The sequence below is a fragment of the Acipenser ruthenus genome, chromosome 7, assembly GCF_902713425.1.
Source record: "Acipenser ruthenus chromosome 7, fAciRut3.2 maternal haplotype, whole genome shotgun sequence".
NCBI lineage: Eukaryota > Metazoa > Chordata > Actinopteri > Acipenseriformes > Acipenseridae > Acipenser > Acipenser ruthenus.
This window is the reverse complement of record NC_081195.1, coordinates 45,662,678-45,676,249: the sequence shown is the minus strand read 5'-3', so window position 1 is coordinate 45,676,249 and position 13,572 is coordinate 45,662,678. Positions and strand designations below refer to the sequence as shown.

At 36.8% G+C, this 13,572-nt stretch overlaps 1 protein-coding gene and 1 long non-coding RNA gene across 8 annotated transcripts in view; one reads left to right on the top strand and one right to left on the bottom strand.

Moving 5' to 3' along the window:
* LOC117415495 (transcription factor SOX-5-like) overlaps positions 1 to 13,572 on the bottom strand; it is a 253,595-nt gene that overhangs the window by 15,324 nt on the left and 224,699 nt on the right. For 6 of the 7 annotated variants that reach the window (XM_059027090.1, XM_034025955.3, XM_034025951.3 and 3 more), the window contains 2 exons: positions 5,946 to 6,092; positions 1,682 to 1,853 (listed from right to left, as the gene is read on the bottom strand). In XM_059027090.1, the coding sequence (XP_058883073.1) occupies positions 1,682 to 1,853; positions 5,946 to 6,092 (319 nt within the window). The remainder of the gene's footprint in view (positions 1 to 1,681; positions 1,854 to 5,945; positions 6,093 to 13,572) is intronic. The other variant, XM_059027091.1, reaches the window with a different exon arrangement.
* LOC131737515 (uncharacterized) lies at positions 8,770 to 11,224 on the top strand. Its single transcript, XR_009329165.1, has 3 exons — positions 8,770 to 8,974; positions 9,732 to 9,784; positions 10,891 to 11,224. It is a non-coding gene; the product is annotated as an uncharacterized LOC131737515 (long non-coding RNA).

The following is a 13,572-nucleotide window of genomic DNA, read 5'->3' as shown; positions in this document are numbered from 1 at the left end:
GCCTCAACATGTTCTACTGTATTCCAACAAACTTTACACCCTAATCCATTTTGTAGAACAAAAAACATCTGGGCCATAGATCCACTAATCTGCCAAACTTACTATTAAATCCTATGATTTGTTGAAAAACACTGAGATAAAAGAAAGGAAGTCTAAAATGGCTAAGTGCTGTGTTTGGAGGGGGGTGGTGTTAATGCTTGCTTTTTGTGTACAACATGAAAGTACAGTACTTTTAAGAGCCTTGTCTAATCTCATCAGATGACACATCCTGCTTGTAAGGCAAGGCTTTTGTTTTCATTTTGGCCTCTAAATTGCCGAAAGATTTGAAGAGAACTTCCTCTCTGTTAAATAAAGAGAAAGCTTGGCACGTGTCTTAATTTACAGATGAGAGTCCCACAGTCTTTCAATGTATCATTACAGAATAGGAAGAGAATAGACCTTAACGACTTCCGAAATTCAATCTGTGGCCTTCACTCCAACTGTATCTTTCACTCCCTTATGCTTAGCTGTTTAACATGCCAGTTGAGTTCTAATCAAAAAGATATACAAGATAGAAAGTTGGCAGTTTGTTCCCATAATTCCTTTTTTTTTGGTTTGTGTCTACGTTGATTCACCATCAGGTGACAGGGATAGGCTGCGGACAAACTATTTAATTTGTTATCCTTCTGTAAATTGCTGAAATTATAATTATATATATTCAATGTAGTTTAAACATACACAATTAGCTGCAATGTCAACATGTATTTTAAAATGAAAAAGTATCAAGTAGATTTTTGTTTTAAATACAAATTTAGATCAGCAAAATCATCTGGTCATCATCTCCAACAGAAAACAAAACAACACACAGCTATTTACTGTTGGACAACAGATAGAAGTCACTACGTTTTTGTGGGATGTTTTGTAATACCATGAAAAGTGTTAAAAGCAGCTTTTTAGATAATCAAAAGTAGTGATCACGTGTTGTTGCCTGGTGAGAGCAAAATGCGTCACTAAAACCATATAATGTGTTAAAGGAATCATAAAATGAATAGTTTAAGCATCAGTAATACAATACTCTATCCTACTCACTAATGAGGCACATTCACTGGGTTACTCAGATCTTACATAAATGGAGAAAGTGAATTAAATCTGTCACTAATACATAATAAAACATTTTTTTGGATGCTATTGAATATGGCCACACAGTTGTTACAGACCATTACCAACAATATGTTTTGACACTGTCCCTTCAGTCTTGTTTGCTTTATCTATATATACCCATATGCAATGAATTCAGCAGAGGTTCAAGTTGTATTAATAATAGACACAAACTTCTTTAAAAAATTTACATCATACTGTTTGTAGGGGCAGCAGTGTGGAGTAGTGGTTAGGGCTGTGGGCTCTGGACTCCTGACCTGAGGGTCGTGGGTTCAATCCCCGGGGAGGATACTGCTGTTGTACCCTTGAGCAAGGTACTTTACCTAGATTGCTCCAGTAAAAACCCAACTGTATAAATGGGTAATTGTATGCAAAAATAATAATGTGATATCTTGTAATAATTGTAAGTCGCCCTGGATAAGGGCATCTGCTAAGAAATGTAATGTAAATGTTATACAAAAGTTTCAAATCACCTTTGTGATGTGTTTTTCACTCTCGCTCCCACACACATTATTGCATAGTAGCATATTTCAAAGGGACCTACCTATTGAGTTCATTCTGGAGGAAGGGCTGGCGAGTGAGGCTTGGAAACTGTGTTTCATGGATCCTGTGTTCATTTTCATACTGGGGACCTGTGGGGAAGCAGGGGATGTTGGTGATTTGCTCTCTGTTGTCTTGGGCTTGGACGACAGATTCAGTGGCTGTGCACCCTCCTCCTAGAAAACAAACAAAATACATAATAAAAACTGCCTTGAAGCTTTAGAAAAGTATGAGATTGTTTGTACCGTACATGCATCATTTATATTGGTGAATACACATGAAATATATTTGCCTAATTAAGCTTTCGACTTTAATTGATTATTGTGAACACGAAAAGACATTCTCTATTAACTGAGGGTTATTTTATATCGATTTGCTGTTATCTAGATTTCAGTGTTAAACTTTAGGAAACATAGTTCAATTATACTAGTGCAAGGTGTTATTTACATTTGTAAATTTCTGATATGTGTTTTTTTTATTATTAGATCCCATACAATCTGGTGGATTGCACAGTGGGCTATTAGTTATTTAGTTGCCTGATAATTTAATTTGGTCTGACATCACTAGTATTTATTCCAGAAGTCTTTACACATGAGTAAGACAAAGTGAAACAAAATGATTTTCTATATTTTTAAGTCTTCAAATGGTACTTTATTTAATTATATTAAAAGGCAAGAACAAATGCAAATGCTCCCTGAATTAATTCTACTGGATTTTTGGAATTGCAGGAAGCTCCCAATACATTTTTTTTTATCCATAGCTTGCTTGTTATGTTTCCAGCCAAGACTTCTAACTTGATAATTGTAATGGGTGCGAAATCTGTGGTGGACAGAGAGCACGAAGGGATTTTCCAAACTCAAGAGGAAGAAAGAATAAATATCTGCAGCCTCACATACCAGAAGATGAACAAATTGGCAGCACCTTTATAAACCACATTGTGAAGTTATCATGAGAGATAATAAAAGCACAGAGAGGCACAGGCAGTTGTGAAACATGTTGTATAAATTAATCACGCTGCTGATATTATCCCCGTTGATGAAATAATTGCATTAAATTAAGCGGGAATGTTCACATGACAGGATGGCTGAATTAGATAATGCTCATCTGCAGCTGCATCGCTCCCCCCCCCCCCCACCACCACCACCACCACCACACACACACACATACACACTCCCTCTCTGATTAAGGAAAACACAGTCAGTCTGTTGTGGTGGTGGGGGGAGCGCCTTTAAGTCTATGTGCCACATGCTTTCAGAAAAACATCCATTGCTTGTGTTTTTTTGTCAGCCTAGGCCACTCATTAAGGAAGCCACATGGAAATATGTGGGAGAGGGGTACTTCCTACTGTTTGTAATTAAACAGAAAGAAATAAATTTAATCCTTAATCATCCCAAAATTCTAAAGCCACAGTGTAGACACTTGAAAACACAGAGTTTTTCATAGGGCAAGTGTACTCATTATAAGAAACCGGAGACCTATCATTTATATAGTGTACAGGATTTTTTTTTTTGCATTTCAGTAAATTAAGCAGCTCCAAATTACAAGAAGTAAAAACACCTACACACACCTTGTCTGGAAAGACTGAATTCTGACCACAAATTGTTTTGATTTGCATTTGAACAGTTTATGAAACCTGAATATTTATTACGGATAATGCCTCATCGCATTGCTCTTGAAATGTCTATGAAGAAAATCCTTGAGTGGGATGTTGGCCAATCTGAATACTGCCACTGACAAGGAATTACTGTGACTGGTTAAGCTTTGTGTGAAATGTGTGTCACTTGGACAGTATAATTACATTTCAAGCTAATGAACATGTTTTTGTGGTTCTAACCTTGGTAGGTTGACTTACAGAATGATATCCATGTTAGCAACACACACTAGCTGCCAATGAAATGCAATGGAAATGTTTAGAATTGTTTAAAAACCCAAAAGTTCTAAACAAACTTAAAAAAAAATCATTTTTAACATTTATGTTAAGGCATTATTAATGGGAAAAGAGTTTTATACAAGTACACTGAATTCTAGGCTTGTGAGTGGTTTTTATACATCAAGATGAACTCAAGCTGAAGTTCATTTTTTATACTGTGTAATTTACCAGAAACAAATTCACTGAAACTTAAGCTAAGAGAAGCAAGACCAAGACCATAACAAAAATCAATCATAATGTGCAGTATATACTCATAATGTGCAGTATATACTCATAAGGTACAGTATATACTCACAAGGTACAGTATATACTCACAAGGTACAGTATATACATACAAATCTGCTAACAAAAAAGGGAATAATAAAATAAAGTAACTTGCATGGTAGGCACTCTGCAGCTATGTAAAGAGTGCTCACAACTGGAATTAATGTAGGGATAAGTCTTGTATCAGGACAGATTTAAAATAAGACTTGGAATGCTAGGCACTGTTTGCGAGAAGCAACACAAAAATATATGACAGCATCACCTACTATCTTATCAGGGAGGCGACTTTTCAATTACAGCAAACCTGTGTGCAATGTGCTTATTCATTCGGATCACTGCTATCTATGAACCCAGAAACCAATACTGAGGCGTCTGACATGAAGCAGGCCTTCATTCTGCTTTATGGCATGACCAGAGTTTATCAATATGACCCTGGCTCATTTCATATGGGTGAAGGCAGGTCGCAGGTCACTTACTGGTCACCTGGGAAAGATTTATGTCTTGTGTCTTCAGCTACCCAATATACTATACAATGATAACCTAAACAAGATCAATAGGTGTGCTTTTCAGACCTACAATGCACTCATCTCATACCTTCCCAATATATTTTAACACTGCTATGGGGACAGGACTAGCTTGTTAAACATTGTTGAAGTAAAAAAAAAAGATGAATGTTTCTTAAAAGCTCCTGGCTTTCAAATCCCAGCTACTGCCATATTGTACTGTGTAACCTAGGGGGCAAACCACTTTACCACCTTGTGCCTCAGTCTAAACATCTTGGTACAAGCAAGAACTCACTATAAATGAGATGTGGGAGTTTGGATTGTCTGATGAAATCTTTTCTTTAAAAATACATGGTAACCTGATTTCAGGCTGAGACTACTTCAGCAAAGCAGGCAGCTGAGAAGGGATCAATAATGACACAAAGCTGTGCAAGAACGTTCTGCAACCTTTAAAAAATAAGCTTTTTAATCTGACTCATGTACATCATTTTTTTCTATTAATAACCCTGTACCCGGAATCTGCATCCAATAATTGTCATCTTTCACATCTCTTCAAGTCTACACAATAGTGGGTCACGTGACCACACAAGCCACTCCGTATATATGCTAATGTAATATGGAGAGAAACATGTGTCATCCTCTGTCACTGTTAGAGCTGCATTTCCTTCCTTTATTAAAACTGAACTGTGACACATTGCTTGGCAGGAGACCAAGTGAAATCGATGGCTTAGATCTCAGGCCAAGATCCGAGGTCAATGATTGTTCTTAATCTTTAAAGTCACCCTGCTGAGGCTTCAGCAAGAAATCATCAGGATAAAACAACAGAAAAGGCTTCTCCCCCCCCCCCCAACTTGATTTTATGTGAGCATCCCTCCATCCTCCTCATTTGGTTTCTGACATTAAAGTAAGAGAGCACATTTAAATCCTAGAAAAACTCTTTCTACTTTGTTTCCCCATTAAAACCTGACAGCAGTGTTTGGTTTAAAAGCCATAAAATCAAGTTATGTTTACTTTAAACTCATGCAGTTTGATTATATCATACTGACAGAAAAAGGATTTTAAGCTCAAGCTGCTAGCCGGACATTTTCCAAAGGATTGGGGTAACACATGTTATTTTTTTAGTATCAAAGACTAATTTTATAATAATATTTGTAAGCAACCTTCAAAACAGCATTGCCTTGCCTGATTTTCTTCATCAGTTTAGTCAGTTAAAAAACATTTTCAAAGCTGGAATTTAAAGCCAAAAACTCCTTATAGTAACATAAATCACCAATTCAATTTATTATCAGACACAACTGTAACGATCAGTGATGATTGGGTCATGTATCTTATAATTTCATACAGGCTCAAAAATGCAGTTCATTCTCAGATTATATTGGTTTCCAAGGTCAGAGAAGCATGTTGTGCCTATTCAAATACCAGAACAATAAAGCAAAGTAACTACAAACAATACCTATTCTTGGCAGAGTAACAAAGTGCAGACGTGGTGAGTTTTAAAATGTTGCAGTAATAGAGAACACCTGAAACTTTCTGAATTGTACAATGGCATACAATGGGTTTGAAAGTTGTACCTTGCTTTTCAGTGGAGGGGTGCTCCTGCACTTCTCTGTTTGGATGTTGGTTGGCGAGTGGATGTTTCCCAGGTTGGTATGGGGCATGCCAGGCAGTTTGGCCCCTGGAGATACCTGCATGGCAGCAAGTTGGGCCGCATACAGCTGCTGCAAAACAGAGGCCCAGAAAAAGACAACATGAATAAATAAATAGAAACAGCAGCAGCATAAAAAGCAAGACCAGCCATTAGTTTATCTGATGGCTTTTTGTGCTTAACAGGCCTCCACTTTTCAGGATGGAAGCTGTCACTTCAGCTTTGGGGAGTCATCTCTCCAGAGAGTTGACAAACATCACACATGAATGAGAAATGTCCCTGTCTAATGCATTCTGGGAGAAAGAAAAATGCAAGGCAGTGTATAGTGTGTCATGCCTCTGTGCCACTGGGTCACTTCTATGTTTTAATCTGTGAATGTCCACAGTAGCAATAGCAGTATCCTTAAAAATGCTTTTCAAGGTCACAGATAGCCCTTGCTTTCTTTCAACAGCCTTTTAATAATTTAAAATAATTTTGAAAATGAAATGAGTGAAGCATATATATATATATATATATATATATATATATATATATATATATATATATATATGGAATTAAGTGAAAAGTCTGAGTATTAAGATTTGAAAACAAATCATTGTTTGCAAGTTCCATATATTCTGCTTTGACAGATGGCAACAATGGGAAACAAAAGCTAATTTATGTAAATAGAGGTGATATTAATTTGTCTTTCTTCATGCTTTTATGGGTCGTTTATTTCCCCTAAATAAAAAAAAAATAGTAATAATACTACTACTACTATGACTACTACGACTACTACTACTACTACTAATAATAATAATAATAATAATAATAATAAAATGATTGTTGGTATTTTCAGTTCAATTACTCTCGCAATGCTGTCCCGTTTGTGTGTGCAAGCATAAACTTGTTCCCCTGGTGAGGTGATGCATACAAAATTGCTGACATCTTGTATTCAGACCACTGGTTGAAAGGACTTTATTTGCTCTTCCGAATTGAGTTCCATTACAGGGCCAGCGCCTATCAGTCAAGCTGCCTGAATGGAAGCATGAAGCAAGTGACAGCCACTTACACACTTACAACATGCAGTGGCTAAGCACGCTCCGAGAGGGACTGAAGCAAGGATACAGATGAAGATAAAGGAAGTGACACTTGTGCCCTCTGGGGCAGCTTGTGCAAGGGAAAAGAACACAAAAAGAGTGGGTAAAAAAATAAAATCATAATAAAATAAAATCTGGGTCGTGGCGAGGCGTAGGAATTTAAATGTCACCCGCAAGCCAGGCTTTAAGACGTAGTGTTTTCCAGGAGGGTTCCAGGTCTCTTTTGGTGTGTCTCATTAGGGATGGAAGTGCTAATCAAGACTGACAGATCCCACAGTGCCTTGGTTATGTTGAGAAATCAAAACATTTTGTGGAGACTGATTTAACTCAAATCCCTTTTTGTTTTGTTTAGCTTTTAATATTGCTCATGTCACTCGCATCCTTCAATTGTAACCCATTATTTTCCGGTCTCCCTTATTGCAATCCCAGGGACGATAGGGGAGAAACAGGCAGGGACCATGTTTGTAGACCTCTCCCCTAATTCCTGCAAGGGATGAAAAGGTAAAAATCTGTTTGCTTCTCTTCTGACTACAGTCCAAGTATCAGTTCTCTAGTTAACATTTAACTGAATTGTTTAGCTTAAGAATATTTGACGTATGCACAGGAAAAACCTGAATTCTAAACCCTTTTTATTCCCGAAGTTGACAAAAAATGTGCATGTAATTTCAGGCAGTTAAAAAAGATTTGTCGCTTTTGTCTGCAGTACAAGATGGTTTGCGCAGACATTTTACCAACTCAATAATCCTCAGTTTTAGACAGTTATGCCTTTGTGCTTCCATGTGCACACGTAACATTGGATTCAATATTTTACATAATATGCAGTGTTGTTCCTTATTTTATATTAAAAAAATGTACTAGCCTTTTAAAACCACAATCACCATAGATTTCTCCTTGTCGATCATCTCCTCATTTTAAAGAAAAGTAATAATGAGAAATGTAATACATGGCAGATTTTATTATACAAATTAAATTATGTATTCTAAAATCAATACAGTCACTACACCATTATTGGTATTATTCATATTTCCTGCATAAACTTTAGTTTTCGAGTCATATAGAGCCATTCAGGCATTGAAGTTAGTCAGCTGTCATGACATCACACTTGTAGGCGGTGGAGGGACAGTTTCTGGTAACTCTCCCTACCCCCTCCACCTTCATGCACAGGGCATGTGCGATATCAGGCAGCATTAAATAGTGCTGCTTGCTGTGAGAATGCAGCCAAGCAAATAGCTGGCAATGCAATAGAATCACAGGAAAGGAAAGAATGATGCTTATGTGAGAGAAGAAGAAAGTGGTGAGGAGAAGAGAAAAATGTGTTCAAAAAACCAGTGAAAAAATGAGAGGACGTGTTTCAGCAGAAAAAAAAAAATGTGAGAAAAAAACAGGGGATTTATTTACCATGTTCTTTTCAATGCAAATAAGTGTGAGTTTTTCCCTATAACTAAGCGGTCAGGAAGTGCAAACCAAATAAAACGTAAAAAAAAGGTTAAATGTTTTTCTAATCTATGTTTGTATATTGCTCTCCCAAAGCAGGGCATCTATTTAATCTCCTAGATTAAGTCAAAAACCAAAGGTCAGAGGTAGTCCAACACCCCCTCCTCTACTGCCATGTGTACTTCATGCCCTGAGTGCAATGGGAGTGATGTTTTTCTCCAAGGCCATATAGGTGACTGGCTTATCTTAGTGTGTATTGATAAAACACCCATATCAGTGAAAGAATTTCAGGGAACTCCTGGTCTGTGCTGCACAAACAGGATTAAGCGCCTATAGATTTCTGTTGTTGTATATTGACTCTTTCCATTTGGATACCAATGTTAACTCTGAGCCTTTGAACTATGAAGAAACCACATTCACCAAAGCAAGGCAGTGAGGTGAGGTAAGACCAATATTAAACACAAACCTTAAGTAAACTGGTTTAAATATTATGGAGGTGATGGATACAGTTCAAAATATAGGTACATTAACTACAGCATTGGCACACTGTATTTACAGTTTTGTTACATTACTTAATAGGTGTACTTAACAATAAAATTATATGATGCAGTTTAATTCTCTCAATCACAGAATTGTGAAGGTGCACATAGTTAATGTACTTGTATTCTGAAGTGTACCCAAAGGTGATTACTACACTAGTCTACTTTAGTGTGAAACTGTCATACATAAAACAGGAAAGGCAGCAGTTTGTCATTTTTGTTTATCTGTAGGCCAAAAAAGTTATTTTCTAATTCAATCAAGGCTAGTCAGTGGCTAGAAGCTTACCTGCAAGGTTTTTATTTTTTTTTGTTTCTTAACTATCTTAATATTTAGAGCAGAACACCATGTGATGTTAGTGCAGTATATATAAAAAGGTCTGAAGGCATTTCAATGAATTCTGAAACAAATAGAGCGCTGTGTGAAAGCAACGCTTTTCTTTTGTTTATATGCTTACACATTTAAATGTGCTAAATGTATTCCCTAGTAAAAAGTATTAAGATAGTCTGCTGGTCTGTATTTCTTACGCTCTGTCTCCCTCTCTCTTTCTCTCTCCCTTCCTCAACCATTCCCAGCACTGTAATCCATTACAATATGTTCCAACATCTGCCACCCCATATGATGCATGACCTATTCTATTGACCCTCTTTATACCTCTCCAGCATGGCTGTTCATTACCGATGGCGGATGAACACTCTACTCATCTCTTCCTCAGGTCAGCAAACCAGTAAATACAACTCAATTTCAGACATGCACTAGTGCAGGCAGCTGTAGCCAGCTTTTCAGGTAAAAAAAAAAAAAAAAATCTTTCAACCCAACTCATCAATGTGCTAAATTCTACGAACAAAGTACCCATTATAAACAAAGCCAACCATAGCTGCCAAACGAAGAGGCAGCACAAGCTGTCTGGAACTATAGTTTTGGTCTCTAAAATCTGCTATAATTGCATGTTATTGCTATATCCAATTAAGACAGACATTTAACATCTAAATGGCCATCACCAATAAAAAAAATGAATATCTTAATGTGAAATGTTGCTGTGTTATGAAGTCTTTTCGCCACTTGTCTCATATATTTCATAACACTTATCTTAATTATACCGAAAAATACAAATTAAAATGTTGGTTTGCAGTCAGTTTTGATTTCTTGCGCCTAAGTGTGCATATTTAATGTCAGATTATTATAACATGATTGTGTGTGTTGTATAACGTACACTAGTAATTTTCATTTGCTGGGATCGGTTAGAAATAAGACTTTGGATTCAGTTAATTTCCATCTGAAATGATTAAGCTCAAAAGTCAGGGATCTATCTGCCACTGTTTCAAACAAAGAGAACTTAACATATGCTGATGTCATAAAGCAACGCCTTTGACTGCGGTTCCTAGGTCTCATGCGTGCAAAGTGCATTTGCAGACTTATACCAATGTCCTCCCCTCCAGCAGGACCTATGGGACCAAAACTGCAACCACTGGTCTCCGTGATCCTGCTGGTTCTACCAAGATTTCCCTCCCAGACACGTTTTTGATTTTGACCCTTTAAAAACAATGACTGTTTTAAGGTAGTACAATGAGTGTCATTTTATAATCCTGCTAAAAATGTTTTGAAAAAAATCTAGGCTGTGACAACAAGGTTTGCCTAATAAAACTAAGAGGTCATTAGCTATTAAGTTTTATTGTCTCACTAGTAAGGTTTAACTGTATTCTCATGTTTTGTTTTACAAATAACAGGAATGGTAAATTCCCTGGTTTTCTAATATGTTGCTTATTTGTCCCTGCTCTCTCCCCCCCCCCCCCCCCCCCCCGTTATTTATGGGCTCTGCAGGGTCTGAGCTGTCATTCCTTTCCCCAGGAAGATGGATAGTGCACGTGGATCCTAACCTGGATGACCTGCTCTCTGGATGTGACAAGATGTTCAAGTAAACCCCACTAAATGGGGTCCATGCAGTGCCAGACCTGCCTGGGGTAATATCTGAGAGGTACATCTGCCCTGAATGTATTGTCTCTTTCAATTCTGCAGACCATCTACCACCATAAAACACTCCTGAGCAGGAAGGAATACATCAGTGGAAGCCAGCTACATTTAAAAAAGGCTGCAGTTGCTCAAATATAATTTTATCTTGCATATGTCTCTAATAAAAGATCCACTTTATGACTAAGATTAGACTGATTGGACATCATTTATGGCTACAAAAAAAGAAAGAAAAAAGAAGCATGCATCATTGGCTACTGAGGGTCAACAAGATGACTTAAAGGTTAGAGCTGTCCTTTGGATATGAAGGTCACAGCTTCGATTCTGAGCCAGGGTAACTGAAATAAAAGTTATAAATAAGTAATTGTTAAACATTAAACAATGTAAGATAAGCCTACCTTCCAGCAGGTAAGCATATCTTACCTGTGAGTCCTGCAGCTCATCAGCTGTGGACAGCATTAGCCAAAGAAACTCATACTGTATGACAATAAACAATGTAGTGACAAAGAGATACAGGGAGGTAGGGAGGACAATGTTTTTTTTTTAATATAAACTGTAAAATAAAATGTAATTCGTTTTCTTCTTATTTTTCCGTTTTTGCTTAGTATACCCTGGGTATTCTTACAGGGACCATCTATGGATCTCAGAATTATCCTCATAAGAACAACAGAACGCTTTGTAGATTGGGAAAGTAATTTGCTCCTCTGCACCTTTGTGAACTGAAACGATAAAAGGTAATATCTTAAAAATAACAACAGCCCATGCAGGGAATATGTCCCCAAAGATTTAACTATGATTTCCCCTAAGATACTGAGAGAGTAACAAAGCTGAACCTATCCCTCACTATTCAAGTTTTGCTGTGTTTTTATGATAACAGGTGCTTTTTACGATCAAGGTATGCATTTTTTCTCTGAAATTCACATTGCAATAATGTGATGAACACATGCTCAGTGTTTTCTGTGTCCCTGCATTACAACGATCCTTTATTTCTGTTTCATCATCTCATTGAAGCAGAATGAGCTAGTTAACTCATAAAGGTGGCAAGGTGATGACCTGGTCAAAATTAGATTTCCAGACCAGTACCATCAGGTATCATAAAGCAATAGATAATTATATGACATACCATATATCTTACAACGCTCATGCCATTAATTTCTCTGTTTTGTTCAGCAGTATTTTAGGTGATGTTTATTTAATTTTAATAGTCTGAATAACTGACCTTTGCCTAAATGTGATTCACTTAATCAGAGGTTGATCAAAATCAATGTGCAACAGAGAGCAATGCATCCCAGCTGCCCTTTTAATTGCTCTGAAAGACCATCTATCCAATATGCTATTTAGTCAGTCTATAGGCGTGGTCTTCTTGTCCACACATTTTTATTAGAAGACTTTCTACTAAGGTTTATGAGATTATTTATTTTGGAATATCCCAGCAACCTGTAACATGTTCATCCTTTAAATGAGGTTTGTTCCAGAATTGTTACTGAATTTACTGAAACTGAACAGACCCAAGCACTTGTGGACAAAAAGTTCCTATTTCATTCAAACACACAGTGCAAGGAATTGGTTTAGTCACATATCAAGCCAATAGGTTGGGCAGGACATGCAAAATAAATGAATACATAATAGTATTTACATGCACAAGGGTTTAGATTTGAAATTGAAAAACTGTAGTAATATCACTGAGAGGACTTGTGGTGTAGAAAACCTGCTCCCCTCTGATCTAGGGGCAATCTATTTTACTGTGTGTCTCTGTGTACCTGGTTTTAAAATGGAATTTGAAAAGTACCCCAAAGGAATAGAGCGACATCTGTATCTGGGTTATTCTGAGTAAATAAATTCTTTGAAAAATATTTTTTCTGGCTTTGTAAGCTTGAGCTGTATTAACCGGCTGACAATGCTGATAACTTCTTAAATTTTGAATTCAGTTTCAGCCTTCAAAAACCTTTGTTAAGACTAGAGAAACAGTTTTTTACAGGCAGTATCCCAGTGCACTATTGCACAACAAGACCTCAATTTAATCCAGTCCCAGCCAAATTGACTGCTTTAGCAAACCGAATACATGTCTGCTTTGATCAGAGCCTTTAGCACCCATGAATTCAAGCAATGATTCATATTGTCAAGTATATCTTTATAGTGTCACCAATTTTTTTTTTAAACCTTAATTGTATCTATTAGTTTATAAATGTGATGATTTTGTTCAAGTTTCATCACAATGGAAATATTCTTGTAAAATATATTAAATAATTATTATTGTCAATTATAACACAGAACAGCCAGCTGTTACTTCTCATGTGGGGTTATACTTTCAGTACAAATGTGTGCCTTGTGGCTTGTGGCCTTGAGTCAAATGAGGATGTGTATAAAATATGACTATATCTTTTCTATGGTGTGTGAATACTTTGACTTCCTTTGAATTCGGAATTAACTGCAAATGAGCTGAAGCTTGAACTGACAGAATAAATACCAAAAAGAATGGCCACATTTCCATTAATTTGGTGCATTTTTTCCCTTTGGTTACACAGAGGCTTTCAG